Raw genomic sequence first — 14,535 nt, 5'->3', positions numbered from 1 at the left:
CTGACAGGAGCTGCAGAACAGGTAAGTTACAGCTCTGCCAGCCCCCCTCTCCCCCGGTCTGTATTATGGCAATGCAAATTGCCATAATACAGACTCTGACTCGAGTATAAGCCGAGTTGGGGTTTTTCAGCCCAAAAAATGGGCTGAAAAACTCGGCTTATACTCGAGTATATACGGTACCTTAGTAATGCAGAATAAATGTAACAACTGTTCAACAGAATTTTAAGATGGATTTGTCAATAAACAAAACCATTGTTTGCTGTGTTCTCTTTATTTTGATTGTCTATTGTTAATTGCTTGCAAGAAACTTATTTGTATTTTTTTTTTCTCTTCTATTCAGGTGTTGGACAAGTTGTTTTACAAGTAGCTGCAGCAACTGGGTGCAAACATCACTATGGTGTAGAGAAGGCCGATATCCCAGCTAAGTATGCAGAGGTGAGTTCAGCAGAGTTTGATCTAGCGCAAATTGAAAATATTAATACATTTTAAGACTTGGTTGATGTGGCTTCTGTATTTCTTTTATTTTTCATTCTTCATGACGTTTTGTCCTCCCACGGCTTGACTTGGCCTTTGGGTCATGGATCTCTAACTCTACATCTTGTCTGTTATTTCTACAGGAGAAACATTTTATGGTATGAGTTTCTCAGCCTGTATGCAAGCTTCCTTGTAACTTCCTTGCAACCCAGCTTCCGGGTTCACTTATATAGTATTATTCTAGGATACACTTATGTACGGGTTCTCTTATATAGTATTATTGAGAGAAATTACAGCCCTCTGCAAGTAGGGTTATTCTGTATTGGTATGAAGGAGCTTCCTAATAGTCAAATATGTACAGTTGTAATCAGAATGATTAAACCCCTCATTAAAAGTCAGGTTTATTGTCAAGGTTTGCAATGAACAAATCAAACAAAAGCAATTGAAATGACTCCACACAACAAATGCTTCACTTGGTTTCCCAAATTCAACTGAAAATGCAACTTATAAGGACCCTCACAACAGCACAAATATGCAAAAGGGCTTTATTGATGTACTAAAGGGACATTATAGTCACCAAAACAACTTTAGCTTAATGAGTCAGTTATAGTGTATAGATCATGCCTCGGAAGTTTCACTGCTCTATCAGTGCCATTCCGGAGTTAAATCACTTTTGTTTCTGTTTATGCAGCCCTAGCCACACCTCCCCTGGCTGTGACTGACACTGCCTGCATGAAAACAAAATGGTTTCATTTTCACTCAGATGTAACTTCCTTCCAGGTATTTTTATCTCCTTCTCTATACGGTCTAGCAAGCTATTAACAGTTCAGGAGATAAGACATTCTAAATTAAACCTAACTTGCAATAAAGGAAGTGTAAAAATTAGAATTTCTTCTTTTTTTCTGTTCAGGAAGTGTTTAGAAAGGCTGTGTAAGCCACATGCAGGGTGGTATGACTAGGGTGCCTAAACAAGGTGATTTAACTCCTACATGGCAGTGATACTGCAGGGCATAAATCTATACACCAAAAGTGCTTCATTTAGCTAAGGTTTTTTTGGTAACTATAGTGTCCCTTAAAGATGCTTGCTCTGAAGGGGTTGAATAATTATAAGACTGGAGAAGTCATTATAAGTTGCATTTTCACTTGCATTTGGGGAAACCGCTTTAAGCATTCATTGTGTTGAGCTATTTCAATTGCTTTTGTTTGATTTGTTCATTGCCAACAGCTGAAAGTCTGTACATTTTTACAATAAACCTGATTTTAATGGGTATTGAAGTATTTTGATTACAACTGTACATATGCATTATGGATTTGTCTACTTCTTTTGCTCCAAGATGGCTTTCCTATTAGAGCAGATAAGAGTCAATTGATCAGCGTCCTCTCCTGTATGTCTCATCCCAGAAGAGCTTGTACAGTGCTGCAAAATGTATTGGAGCCAGGGCTCAAAATTTCAAGTCCTAATCTACAAGACGGGTATAAAACTTACTTGCGATTCAAACCTGTAGGGTCCATTGCAAATCACCATGGTTGAATTTTTGCTTGCCAATGTTTAGTGGGTGAGTGGAAATTGAGCCCTGTTGGAGCTCAACATATAAGCTGCACTACCTGATCCGTGACACTTGTGTAAACCCTAGTATTTTAACAACACCTAGGAGCAAAGAAAATCTGTTTTAACGGGTTTTTATGTGCTTATATGCTTTTTTTTTTTTTTTTTTGTAGAGCATGGACAAAGAGTTCAGAAAGTGGATGAAATGGTATGGGAAAAAACATGCAGAATACACAGTAAGTATACACAGCCATAAATTATGTTTATGACAAAATATTAATTTTCACATTCATATGAACAAATTAAAAAATTTCGTTTGTAGATTTATTTTTTTGTTAGACTTTCCTTATGTTTGTGGTGCATGTTAAAAAAAAATACAAGCTTATGCAGACGTTGTACATGAGTATACACGATGGGTTTAAATTCCAAGGTAATATAAAACCTGAGTCACTGCACCTTTTAAAATTATAAAGTGCTATACAGACGAGCCTAGAGGCACAAGGAAAGCTTGACTGACAGCTATAAAATTCTAGACATTGTGTGTAGTTTAAGTAGTTAAATAAAAACTAAAGTATATTTTAGGCAGGCATGACCAGGGGGGCAATCCGCCAGAGAGAGAGTGGCTGAATATTGGTGCACAGACATTTAAAGTATGTGAATAAAGCCAAATAGGTCAGGGCACATACATAGATGTAAACAACTTTCTAATGGTAAACTGAGAAATAACACTAAAGATATAAGTGGTTAAACATGTTCAAGTTACATATTAATTAGTGTCGCTTTAATACCACGGAATTCTGATTAGAATAAAAAACAGTTCCTTCCAGTGGAAACAGGATGGTGGCCAGATACCAGGCAGGATATCTAGCATCAGTGTGTCCTCTGCTTATCCAATGCCACAGGTGGGCTTCCAGACACAGTTCTTTTCCGTCCCCAACAGGGCCAGCGTGTGTGTATCTATCTCCAGCAGACAGGCAAACAGGACTTTGTTTCAAACAGGCAATGAGAATGGCCTCCCTCCAGGCCATGATGAGGCCCCGCATCCCTGTTCCACTGACTCGGGAGCTGGATACTTGAGAGCAAGTTCCTCCCATGAGGGGAATAGCGGAAGCTCTGGGTGTTCTTTTGCCGCCTGCAGCGTTGGGGCTGTGGCCTCTGTGGATGATGCTGAGGGAGTGTATCCCTTGCGGCTCTCATCCCAGGCGGGCTTGTGAAGGGAGATATGTGTTTACACTTTGCATTTGTGCCCGAAGGGGGCCCGTTCACTCACAGTTCTTCTCCGCCCTGTTTACTTCTCCAACACGGAGCTGGCACTGACAGAAGGTGAGCTTCGAGTTTAGTCCAAAAGCTGTCGAAGGTTGCTTTGATGCACTGTGTTAGGCTGTCTATATTGCTCTGTTAGGCAGGTTTCGACTGCGTGAGCGGGCCCATGTTTGGAGGTAGTGAATGCCACCTTGAAGGCTTTTGCTGCGATCTATTCTGGGGTGGCTGCTTGCTTGCTTGCAGTCAAGGTAAGTGGAGTGGGTCAGTGGGGACAGGGATAACCCCAGCCGGTCCAGAGGGGACTAAGACAGCACTAGGTAGAGACCACACAGTCTGCATGTGAACCGTGGTTCTGACACTAGGTAGAGACCACATGACACGAGGAGGCCGCAAGCCTCAGGTCGGGCAATTCAGCTTTGGAGATTTTCACAAAGGGTATCCCCAGATACAGCGTCGTCCCGTCTACAAAAGGGATGCACACTGCGAGCAATAAAGAGGAGTGGCCTGGGAATAGTCCCCAATACTTGGTACCGGACGTAATGGCTCTTGCTGAACATGCCTGTTTTTGCATGACAATCAGGCTCCACCACCCTTAAGTCACACATTTTAAATGCCAACGCGAAGTTACTTACAGAAAAATAGTTTATAGTTGCTGTGTTCTATATTTACACAATTATGCATTCAAACAAATGCTTTTACACTATGATTAGTAATGTCCCGAACAGTTCGCCGGGAACCGTTCACTGGCGAACATAGGACCGCGAACACGCGCGATGTTCGATCCGCCCCCTATTCGTCATCATTGAGTAAACTTTGACCCTGTACCTCAGTCAGCAGACACATTCCAGCCAATCAGCAGCAGACCCTCCCTCCCAGACCCTCCCACCTCCATGACGAATAGGGGGCGGACCGAACATCGCGCTATGTTCGCGAGCGAACGGTTCCTGACGAACTGTTCGGGACATCACTAACTATGAAATATTTAATGCTCTTTCAAATCACCTGAAAGATCTAACAATACCTTTTTGTCTCATGGTTGCTAGTTAGGACCAAGTTTAGTACTGTGTATTGTACAAGTCTATGGGAATCCATGTGTGTGTATATATGTGCTCACTCAAAGCACAGCCCCCCTCAGAGAAGATACAATGTTCCTATAGTGATCGATATATATATTGTATTTATGAGAGATACCTTCTCATGCTGCAGTAACAGTGTAACTTGCTCACAGAGCACCCTATGCTATGTATAGTGGAAAACAGGGCTGCTATTACAAAATAATGTGGTTTCCTTTTAAAGGTATAGGAACTAAGACCATTCTTCAAGATTTATGTCTGGACCAATGATTCCCAAACCAGTTCTCAAGGCACACCCACAGTGAGTGATTTAGGCACTTTCCAATTCTGTTCCGTTTGTAGATACTGGAGAGAACCTTGACCTTGGAGTGCCTGGTGGACTGACATGGGAATCACTGCTCCAGACAACCATATTTAATACCTTTTATATTCCATGTATTCTCTGTTGTCCAGACAGCAAATGATAACTGACTCGATCATTATTGACTGTGCCAATATATCATGTTTAATAATAGTGACTTATTTATCTAATAAGCAGAAGTTGTTGATAGTTGAAAGTAATGAAATATATCTAGGATCATGGTTGTAAATTTAACACAAGTGCAGTTAACTGGCGTGAAGATTAGTCTGCTGATGTAACACTAGTTGCCAGGTTCAAGGCCATTCACTCACCAACAGCTACATACCACAACCATCTAAGTCACATACACAAGGCCATAACTCACCTGTTTATTAACCAAACTGTGTATTAAAAATTCACCAGGGAATTGGAAATTTAATGCCAGGATAGCTGACCTGAAGAATATCCACACTTCTACCATTTTGTCCTATAATTAGCAACTCTCGTGGTGAGTTCTCTAGAGTTTTTGAGTGACTGGTCACATTCACCCAGCCTGGTTCAATGTCACGTTTCCCTTGTCGCACATAATCACTCACCATTACATGTGTCCAGCTGTGTATATTATTAATTATTGACACATCCCTACCAACACTATCAAAAACGAGGTCACCTCCCCCCAGCCACAGTCAGCCATCCTGTGTTACTTATCTATTCAGCCCTCTTCCAATTAATAGTTCTATCTACCCAACAAACATTCATCCAACCCCCTCCCTCGTGTCATATACACAAATACACCAACATATATTTACTCTATCACATGCAGTCTTATATACATGTCTTGCCAAGAAAATGGGCATTAGTACGAAATGGAGTTCTCCTAAATCCTCATTGTATAATACACATAGTTCCTGTGAATATCTGCTAGTCTTTATTGAAAAAGCAATTGAACACCCACGGAGATGCCACAAAAATCCAGTACCAACGTGTCACAGACCATTGACTCAAACATTCAAAAGCTTTACACACTGCTACTTTAACATTGAAACTGTAAAGGTGTGCTGATGTGTGCCTCGCAGGTCAAAATACACAAACGTATTGCCTGTTTTGGTCCTTACTCTGTAGTTTGTTGTAATGTCATCACTGATTTCATCACTCTTCAATTCTAGCTGGAGCGTGGAGACTTCCTCTCAGAAGAGTGGAGGGAAAGAATAGCCAACACAAGGTATGTGCCAGATCAGAACTGAATTGTCTTATCGCCTTATACCTGCCACGCATAACCCTAACGTGTAGGGGTTGGTGTCTCTCAGCTGAGCCCTTTCCTTTGTCTTGTGCAGTTGTGAAGCCTGCATTTTATTGCTTTGAGCCGCAGCCTCTCCATTGCGTTTTGTCGTGTCATACCCTTGATTTTGTGTGCCTTGTATTGATTGACTGCTTCAGTTTTAACCTTTGGTATTGAGATTGTTTCAATAAAAATGTGTTAAAATTCCATGGAAAATATTTCAGTAAATGTTTCCCCAGACCTTTTTCATTAAATGCAGTAACTCCATTACTGTCTGAATACAGCTAATAGCCAGCTAGTGATATTAATAATACCATACAGTGCAGTTTTTATAAAACCTCTTGCACACCTCGATATTAATTACACTACGAGTGTGAATGTGCCGCATGTGGTTATGGTTGTTTGAGGCTTCAGAAAAACGTACACCGTTGAAGGCTATATAAGGATCAATCGGTTATATATAAGCAAGTAGTATTGCTTTTAGTTCAAATAAAAAAATTGCTTAAAGGTTTAAAAGGGCACTCTGAGTACCATAACCACTACAGCTCATTGTCATGGGTATAGTGCTATTAGACTGAACAGATTGCAGTTGAGATGGCAATTAGAGACTAAGAGTGTTTGGCTAACTTGGCACTCTCTGGTGTCAATTCCGTACACTGTTGGATGCATTTATACTTGATAATGCAAATGTGTAATATCTAAATTATCATTGTGACTGCACTGGAAGCGGGTGTGGGTGCTGGGGAGAGCTGTTTTGTTATTCGGGTAGCACCATATACATTACAGTTAGTTGTACCCCTTTGGTGCTTCGAGTGCCACTTGAGTGATATTGAAAAGGGATTTGTTCATGTGCCTCATGAAAATTAATAATGTTAATCTATTTGAGGCATTTCAATTTGAACACTTTTCTAAAAAAAATATATATATTTTTTAAAATAAATTTCTTTAAGCAGTTCTCCTTTCCTTTAAATACATATGCATCACTTTGGGTTGGGCGGGGGGGGGGGGGAGGGGCTGGAGGGAGAGGGAATAAAACACTCTGCTGCTTTAACACCTTGTATGTTTCTACATTTCCTGGGGCTGTTCGGAGGGATGGGTATGGGTTGTGTTTAAAACACCTTGGCTGTTCCGGAAGTAACATCACCATTATCTTGCAGTGTTATTTTTGTGAATAATTTTGCCTTTGGTCCTGAGGTCGATCACCAGCTAAAGGAGCGATTCGCCAACATGAAGGAAGGTAACGCATCGATCCCACTTTTTTCTCGTTTGGATTTTGTATCCTGTTTCTGGGGATGGTAAATCTGAGTAAATGGGAGGTTTGGGTCGGGTATGCGACTACTATGCTTACAATTTTTACTCATAATCTAGGGACAGGCACTGACAAACTCCATGCTTTCACACATAAAAGAAAAAAAGGTTTTAGCTGTATATAAAATAGCAAAGTGTTTCACTAGATATTTAAATGCACATACAACTTTGTAGGTCTGCAGTACACTGATTAGCAAAATGTCACTCTATCTTTCTCTGTGCCATTAAATGTGGACTACACTGACTAAGGGTAACCCAGGAGATTCATGTGCACTTTTCAAACTAATAGATGGAGGCTCTAATTTTTATTTTTATTTTTTTTCATTTATGTGAGGGGAAAAAACTTAAATTATACTATGCAGCTAGTATAGAGATGTGTTTAGGCTCCTTAGAGACATTAGTGGTACTCATGCAGGGGAAATGTCGAAACACAAAATGATGGCTGTTCGTGTATGTTTTAAGAAATGTGGTGGCGGTGGGCAAAATTGAAACACCTAAAAGGAGCTTAGCTTTGAAGAAACGGAATCCCAGTTACATAAATGCTGCCTTCAAGGCAGGTCATAGTCAGTAAATTGCTCATTTGCATTCTCATCTAGCAAAGAAGTTCACGAATGAGGTGGTAAGTTGGGTGTTCAAAGTGCATTGAAAAGTGGAGTTACTATATATTAAAATATTCTGTTGGAAGGTCCTTTTGCTTGCCACAGGTGAGTTTTAAAAATGTGAGGAACGGGCCAGTTTTCAAAGAGTTCAAAGAGTTGGTGGCTGAAAGGCATGGGCACATGCATTGGTCACAAAACTAGCAAGATGTCATGCTGAAGATTAACTCCCGCAGTCTCAAACAGGAAACCTTGGTCATTGAAACCCGACTGAGTAGACTGGCACTTCCCAGAGTTGCTGCTGAATTCCACCAAAACCTCACAAATGTACATAATTACATGCCCCATACTTCATAGATTGGGTTTCTGGCAGAGCTATCACTCAGAAATGTCATTTAATATGACACCCAGTACGACTGCCTATTGTTAGAAGCTCAAGCTTTTCATGAGTGAGGAACTGGAGACTTTTAACGTGGAACCTATATTGTTGTCTTCAGTGTATATATAAATCTTTTCCAGGGATAATCGTTCATCGTTACGTGTTTATTTTGTCCACCCCTATTTAAAATGTATATCTGCGTATGCTTGTGTTTATGTATGTTTTAAACTCCTTTATTTACACAAAAGCATATGCACTGATATATAGTTTATGAAAATGTAAAGTACAATGATTCAAATTTAGAATTTTACTTTGCTGAACATTCTAGAGGAACAAGATGTACTTTTCTACTGTACCATTGTGTGCACCTCTTGTTTCTTCTGTTGGCTTTCTGAGTCACAAGATGATTTTAGAAGAACTAATGATAACTACAGCGTGGGCTGCTGCAAGGCGTTTGTGAGCCTCACGACATCCTGCCGATTCCCACTGAATGAGTTCATGAACACTGAGTCATAGTAAGCAGAAGAAGGATAACTTAACAGCTTGTGATTCACAGTTGACAAACTTCTAAACAATGGAAAGTTAGGGGACAAAATACTTCTACCAGGTTCAGCCTGGCGAATAGGCTCTGTAGAATTTCAATCTCCATCTTGTCACTGCTTAATAGCGCTACAACACAGATGTTCACTACCGCTACAATTTCACCCTAACGATATATCTATTGGGTGCTGATCACAGAAAAACAAAGGTTCTCTAAATAAGGTTTTCTTCGGGCATCCAATATGAACTGGTGCCATTGTATCCTTCTGCTGTTGCACTGGGCAGTGCACTTCAGTTGTTTTAATCATCTAGAGTGTTTCCGTTTTCTAGAGTCCTCTGTACGCTATTAAGAAATAGTGTGCTTCCATCCTCATGCCTCGTCCTTCTTTTTTCTGTGTTGGTGATTTCTACTTCCTAACAAATCCCCTGTTTTCCTCTCAGGTGGCAGAATTGTATCCTCCAAACCTTTTGCACCTCTGAACTTCCGCATAAATAGCCGTAACTTGAGTGGTGAGTCTATTTTGTATTCCCCCACCTTGTATAAACCATGTCCATGATGCTATGAAAAGTGTTGTGAACAACATGAAGGAAAGTTTTTAGCTGGTGGCCTGTTTCACAGAAATATTTCCCATTTGTTGAACTCTTATAATGGATATTGTTGGCAAAACAAACACTGCTATAGGTCAGCGTTCTTTTAAGCTCTGCATTCGGACCCCACCGTGACCCCAGATTAACTTTAGTTCCAAAATGCATTCAGAAATTTCAGTTTAAGAAAAATGTGAGCAAAATGTGTTAACATTTTACATCTGTTCCTAATCCTTAAAGGTTTTTTTTTTTTTGTGTGTTTATTTTTTTGGCGGGGATTGCTGTACTTATCCCTAAAATCCCAGCATAGATTTGTCTGGATTTTATTGGGTGTAGTTTTATTGTGTTTGGATATAGATAGCTATATAGTTATATATTCACCACAGTGGTTCACATATGCGCAATCTGCTGCTCGATTCTCTCTTTCCTGGGAGTAGAGAGCGCTCAGCCCAAGTTGCTCGTATACTGTGTGCATGCCACACACACAAGATAGGCAAAATTGGCATCGTACATCTAGAACTGAACATTCGGAATGCCTGACTAACATCTCTGAGAGTCTTGCTTAGAGCTGCAGCACACTTTACAAAGTTTGGTTTTAATATACCCATCAAAAGTATAGTTTTTCTTTTTATTCCTCGTAGCAACTAAGTACTACAATAAAAACCTAGCAGGCCTATATTATTTTTTTTGTTTGCTATGACCAAAATAAAAAAGAAAAGTGCTGCCTCTCCAGGGCAAGGGGAAAGGGTACACCCCAGATGGCTGTAAAGGGAATAAACATAGTAAAGTGTTAGATGCTCAATATAAAATAAATCGGTCAGCTCAGCTACATGAACTATAGAGTGTGTGTGCTTTTAGTGAACTACAAATACTGGGACTCCATTACTAAATGAAGTTTATAGAAAGATCTATTTATCTAGCTGGACCAACATGTCCTATATACACTGCTCCCCTCCAGGCTTTACATAATTTAACCTATTTATACAAACAGATTTTTTTAGGGAGCATGAAATCCGATGAAATAACATGTCTCAAAACCGGTTCACGTCAACCGCACAAGAGAATTGTCCTCTTCTAAACTCTGAAAGTAGCCAGATTGTAAACCTATCTCACCATAGTCTCACTGTAGACGAAAACAGTCTCTGGCAAAAAGGGCATTCTTTTGTACCTGTCCCACACTTTGATATCTTTTGTTAGATTAAAGGGACACTATAGTCCCCAAAATAATTTTAGCTTAACAAAGCAGTTTTAGTATGTAGATTGTGCCTCTGACGTTTTACTGCTCAATTCTCTGCCATTTTGGAGTTAAATTACTTTTGCTTCTGTTTATGCAGCTCAAGCCACAACTTCCCTGGCTGTGACTGATACAGCCTGCATTAAAACACAATGGTTTCATTTTCAATCCGATGTACACATAATTCAAAAGGTTTTCTTTCTCTGTAACTTGAACTCTAATTATATACAGGAGGCTCCTGCGTGGTCTAGCAACTATTAACCGAGCAGGAAATGTGTAAGCATTAGATGACTCTTAGCAGGATGTGTTTAGGAAGACTGTGTATGTCACTGTAAGGAGGTGTGCCTAGGGCTGCATAAAAAAAGTTAATTTACGACTAAATGGCAAAGAACTCAGCAGGGGCATGATCTATAAACCAAAACTGCTTCATTAAGCTGAAGTTGTTTTGGTGACTATAGTGTCCCTTTAACCCCTTAAGGACCAAACTTCTGGAATAAATGGGAATCATGACATGTCATGTGTCCTTAAGGGGTTAAATATATCCACCTCTTAGCAAGAAAATGGTATGTAAAAAGACGGTGTAGTTGATGCTATGTTTTTTTCTGAAAAGATCTATGTGCAGTCTTCAATTAGAATTGTAACTCTGTAAGCCGACTAAGTGCCAGTAGTAGTTTAAATTATTATTGTAAATGGGGAGTCACTCTCTTTACAAAACACATCCATGCCACATGAAGCATTTTGGTGGTTGGCATCTCTCTAATATATCTCTATCATTTTAGACATTGGCACTATTATGAGAGTTGTGGAACTATCGCCACTCAAGGGGTCTGTTTCTTGGACCGGGAAGCCTGTCTCTTACTACCTGCACACTATAGACCGTACCTTAGTAAGTAACTGGTGCCTCTTACACTACTTATCGTCTCTATTTGCTATACTCTTCTCGCTCTACTTGCCTATTTATCAACTTGTTATTGTACGTATTATTGTATTCCTCTCCTCTCCGTTCCCTATCCAACAAAATCATTGTCGTGCTTTATAGTTTAAAAACCTCAAACATATATATATATATATATATATATATATATATATATATATATATATATATATATATATATATATATATTATCCCTCCACCACTGTTCTTGGTTTTTAGTTAATTGCTCTTCAGTGTAGTCGTATTTATTAGGGATCGACCGATATTGATTTTTTAGAGCCGATACCGATACCGATATCCTGTGAACTTTCAGGCCGATAGCCGATATAATTTGCCGATATTCTGTACATTTACCATTTTGGAAAATAAACTATTTCTAAAGGTAAATGCACAAAATATACATGCCACGTGTAGTGGATGCAGTGTGTTTAGACAGGGGAGCTGTGTATGTGTGTGTAGTGGATGCAGTGTTTGTGCAGTGAGTGTGTAGTGGATGCAGTGAGTGTGTAGTGGATGCAGTGAGTGTGTAGTGGATGCAGTGAGTGTGTAGTGGATGCAGTAAGTGTGTAGTGGATGCAGTGAGTGTGTAGTGGATGCAGTGAGTGTGTAGTGGATGCAGTGAGTGTGTAGTGGATGCAGTGAGTGTGTAGTGGATGCAGTGAGTGTGTAGTGGATGCAGTGAGTGTGTAGTGGATGCAGTGAGTGTGTAGTGGATGCAGTGAGTGTGTAGTGGATGCAGTGAGTGTGTAGTGGATGCAGTGAGTGTGTAGTGGATGCAGTGAGTGTGTAGTGGATGCAGTGAGTGTGTAGTGGATGCAGTGAGTGTGTAGTGGATGCAGTGAGTGTGTAGTGGATGCAGTGAGTGTGTAGTGGATGCAGTGAGTGTGTAGTGGATGCAGTGAGTGTGTAGTGGATGCAGTGAGTGTGTAGTGGATGCAGTGAGTGTGTAGTGGATGCAGTGAGTGTGTAGTGGATGCAGTGAGTGTGTAGTGGATGCAGTGAGTGTGTAGTGGATGCAGTGAGTGTATGTATAGTGTGTGTATGTATAGTGTGTATGTATAGTGTGTGTATGTATAGTGTGTGTATGTATAGTGTGTGTGTGTGTATAGTGTGTGTATATAATGCAGTGTGTGTTTGTATAGTGTGCATTATATACACACACACTATACAAACGCACTGCATTATATATACACACACTATACAAACGCACTGCATTATATATACACACACTATACAAACGCACTGCATTATATATACACACACTATACAAACGCACTGCATTATATATACACACACACTATACAAACGCACTGCATTATATATACACACACACTATACAAACGCACTGCATTATATATACACACACACTATACAAACGCACTGCATTATATATACACACACACTATACAAACGCACTGCATTATATATACACACACACTATACAAACGCACTGCATTATATATACACACACACTATACAAACGCACTGCATTATATATACACACACACTATACAAACGCACTGCATTATATATACACACACACTATACAAACGCACTGCATTATACACACACACTATACAGACGCACTGCATTATATACACACACACTATACAGACGCACTGCATTATATACACACACTATACAGACGCACTGCATTATATACACACACTATACAGACGCACTGCATTATATACACACACACACACTATACAGACGCACTGCATTATATACACACACACACACTATACAGACGCACTGCATTATATACACACACACACTATACAGACGCACTGCATTATATACACACACACTATACAGACGCACTGCATTATATACACACACACTATACAAACGCACTGCATTATATACACACACACTATACAAACGCACTGCATTATATACACACACACACTATACAAACGCACTGCATTATATACACACACACACTATACAAACGCACTGCATTATATACACACACACACTATACAAACGCACTGCATTATATACACACACACACTATACAAACGCACTGCATTATATACACACACACACTATACAAACGCACTGCATTATATACACACACACACTATACAAACGCACTGCATTATATACACACACACACTATACAAACGCACTGCATTATATACACACACACACTATACAAACGCACTGCATTATATACACACACACACTATACAAACGCACTGCATTATATACACACACACACTATACAAACGCACTGCATTATATACACACACACACTATACAAACGCACTGCATTATATACACACACACACTATACAAACGCACTGCATTATATACACACACACACTATACAAACGCACTGCATTATATACACACACACACTATACAAACGCACTGCATTATATACACACACACACTATACAAACGCACTGCATTATATATATACACACACACACTATACAAACGCACTGCATTATATATATACACACACACACTATACAAACGCACTGCATTATATACACACACACACACTATACAAACGCTCTGCATTATATACACACACACACACTATACAAACGCTCTGCATTATATACCCACACACTATACAAACGCTCTGCATTATATACCCACACACTATACAAACGCACTGCATTATATACCCACACACTATACAAACGCACTGCATTATATACCCACACACTATACAAACGCACTGCATTATATACCCACACACTATACAAACGCACTGCATTATATACCCACACACTATACAAACGCACTGCATTATATACCCACACACTATACAAACGCACTGCATTATATACCCACACACTATACAAACGCACTGCATTATATACCCACACACTATACAAACGCACTGCATTATATACCCACACACTATACAAACGCACTGCATTATATACCCACACACTATACAAACGCACTGCATTATATACCCACACACTATACAAACGCACTGCATTATATACCCACACACT

The 14,535-nt window shown here is 39.8% G+C and overlaps 1 protein-coding gene across 2 annotated transcripts in view; it reads left to right on the top strand.

The window, feature by feature from the left end:
* DOT1L (DOT1 like histone lysine methyltransferase) overlaps positions 1 to 14,535 on the top strand; it is a 158,575-nt gene that overhangs the window by 119,258 nt on the left and 24,782 nt on the right. For both annotated transcript variants that reach the window (XM_063455874.1, XM_063455873.1), the window contains 6 exons: positions 341 to 435; positions 2,194 to 2,256; positions 5,863 to 5,918; positions 7,133 to 7,212; positions 9,240 to 9,308; positions 11,397 to 11,503. In XM_063455874.1, the coding sequence (XP_063311944.1) occupies positions 341 to 435; positions 2,194 to 2,256; positions 5,863 to 5,918; positions 7,133 to 7,212; positions 9,240 to 9,308; positions 11,397 to 11,503 (470 nt within the window). The remainder of the gene's footprint in view (positions 1 to 340; positions 436 to 2,193; positions 2,257 to 5,862; positions 5,919 to 7,132; positions 7,213 to 9,239; positions 9,309 to 11,396; positions 11,504 to 14,535) is intronic.

The sequence above is a fragment of the Pelobates fuscus genome, chromosome 5 (assembly GCF_036172605.1).
Source record: "Pelobates fuscus isolate aPelFus1 chromosome 5, aPelFus1.pri, whole genome shotgun sequence".
Classification (NCBI taxonomy): Eukaryota; Metazoa; Chordata; class Amphibia; order Anura; family Pelobatidae; genus Pelobates; species Pelobates fuscus.
Note: the sequence above shows the minus strand (reverse complement) of the source record. Positions and strands in the feature narration are given on the sequence as shown.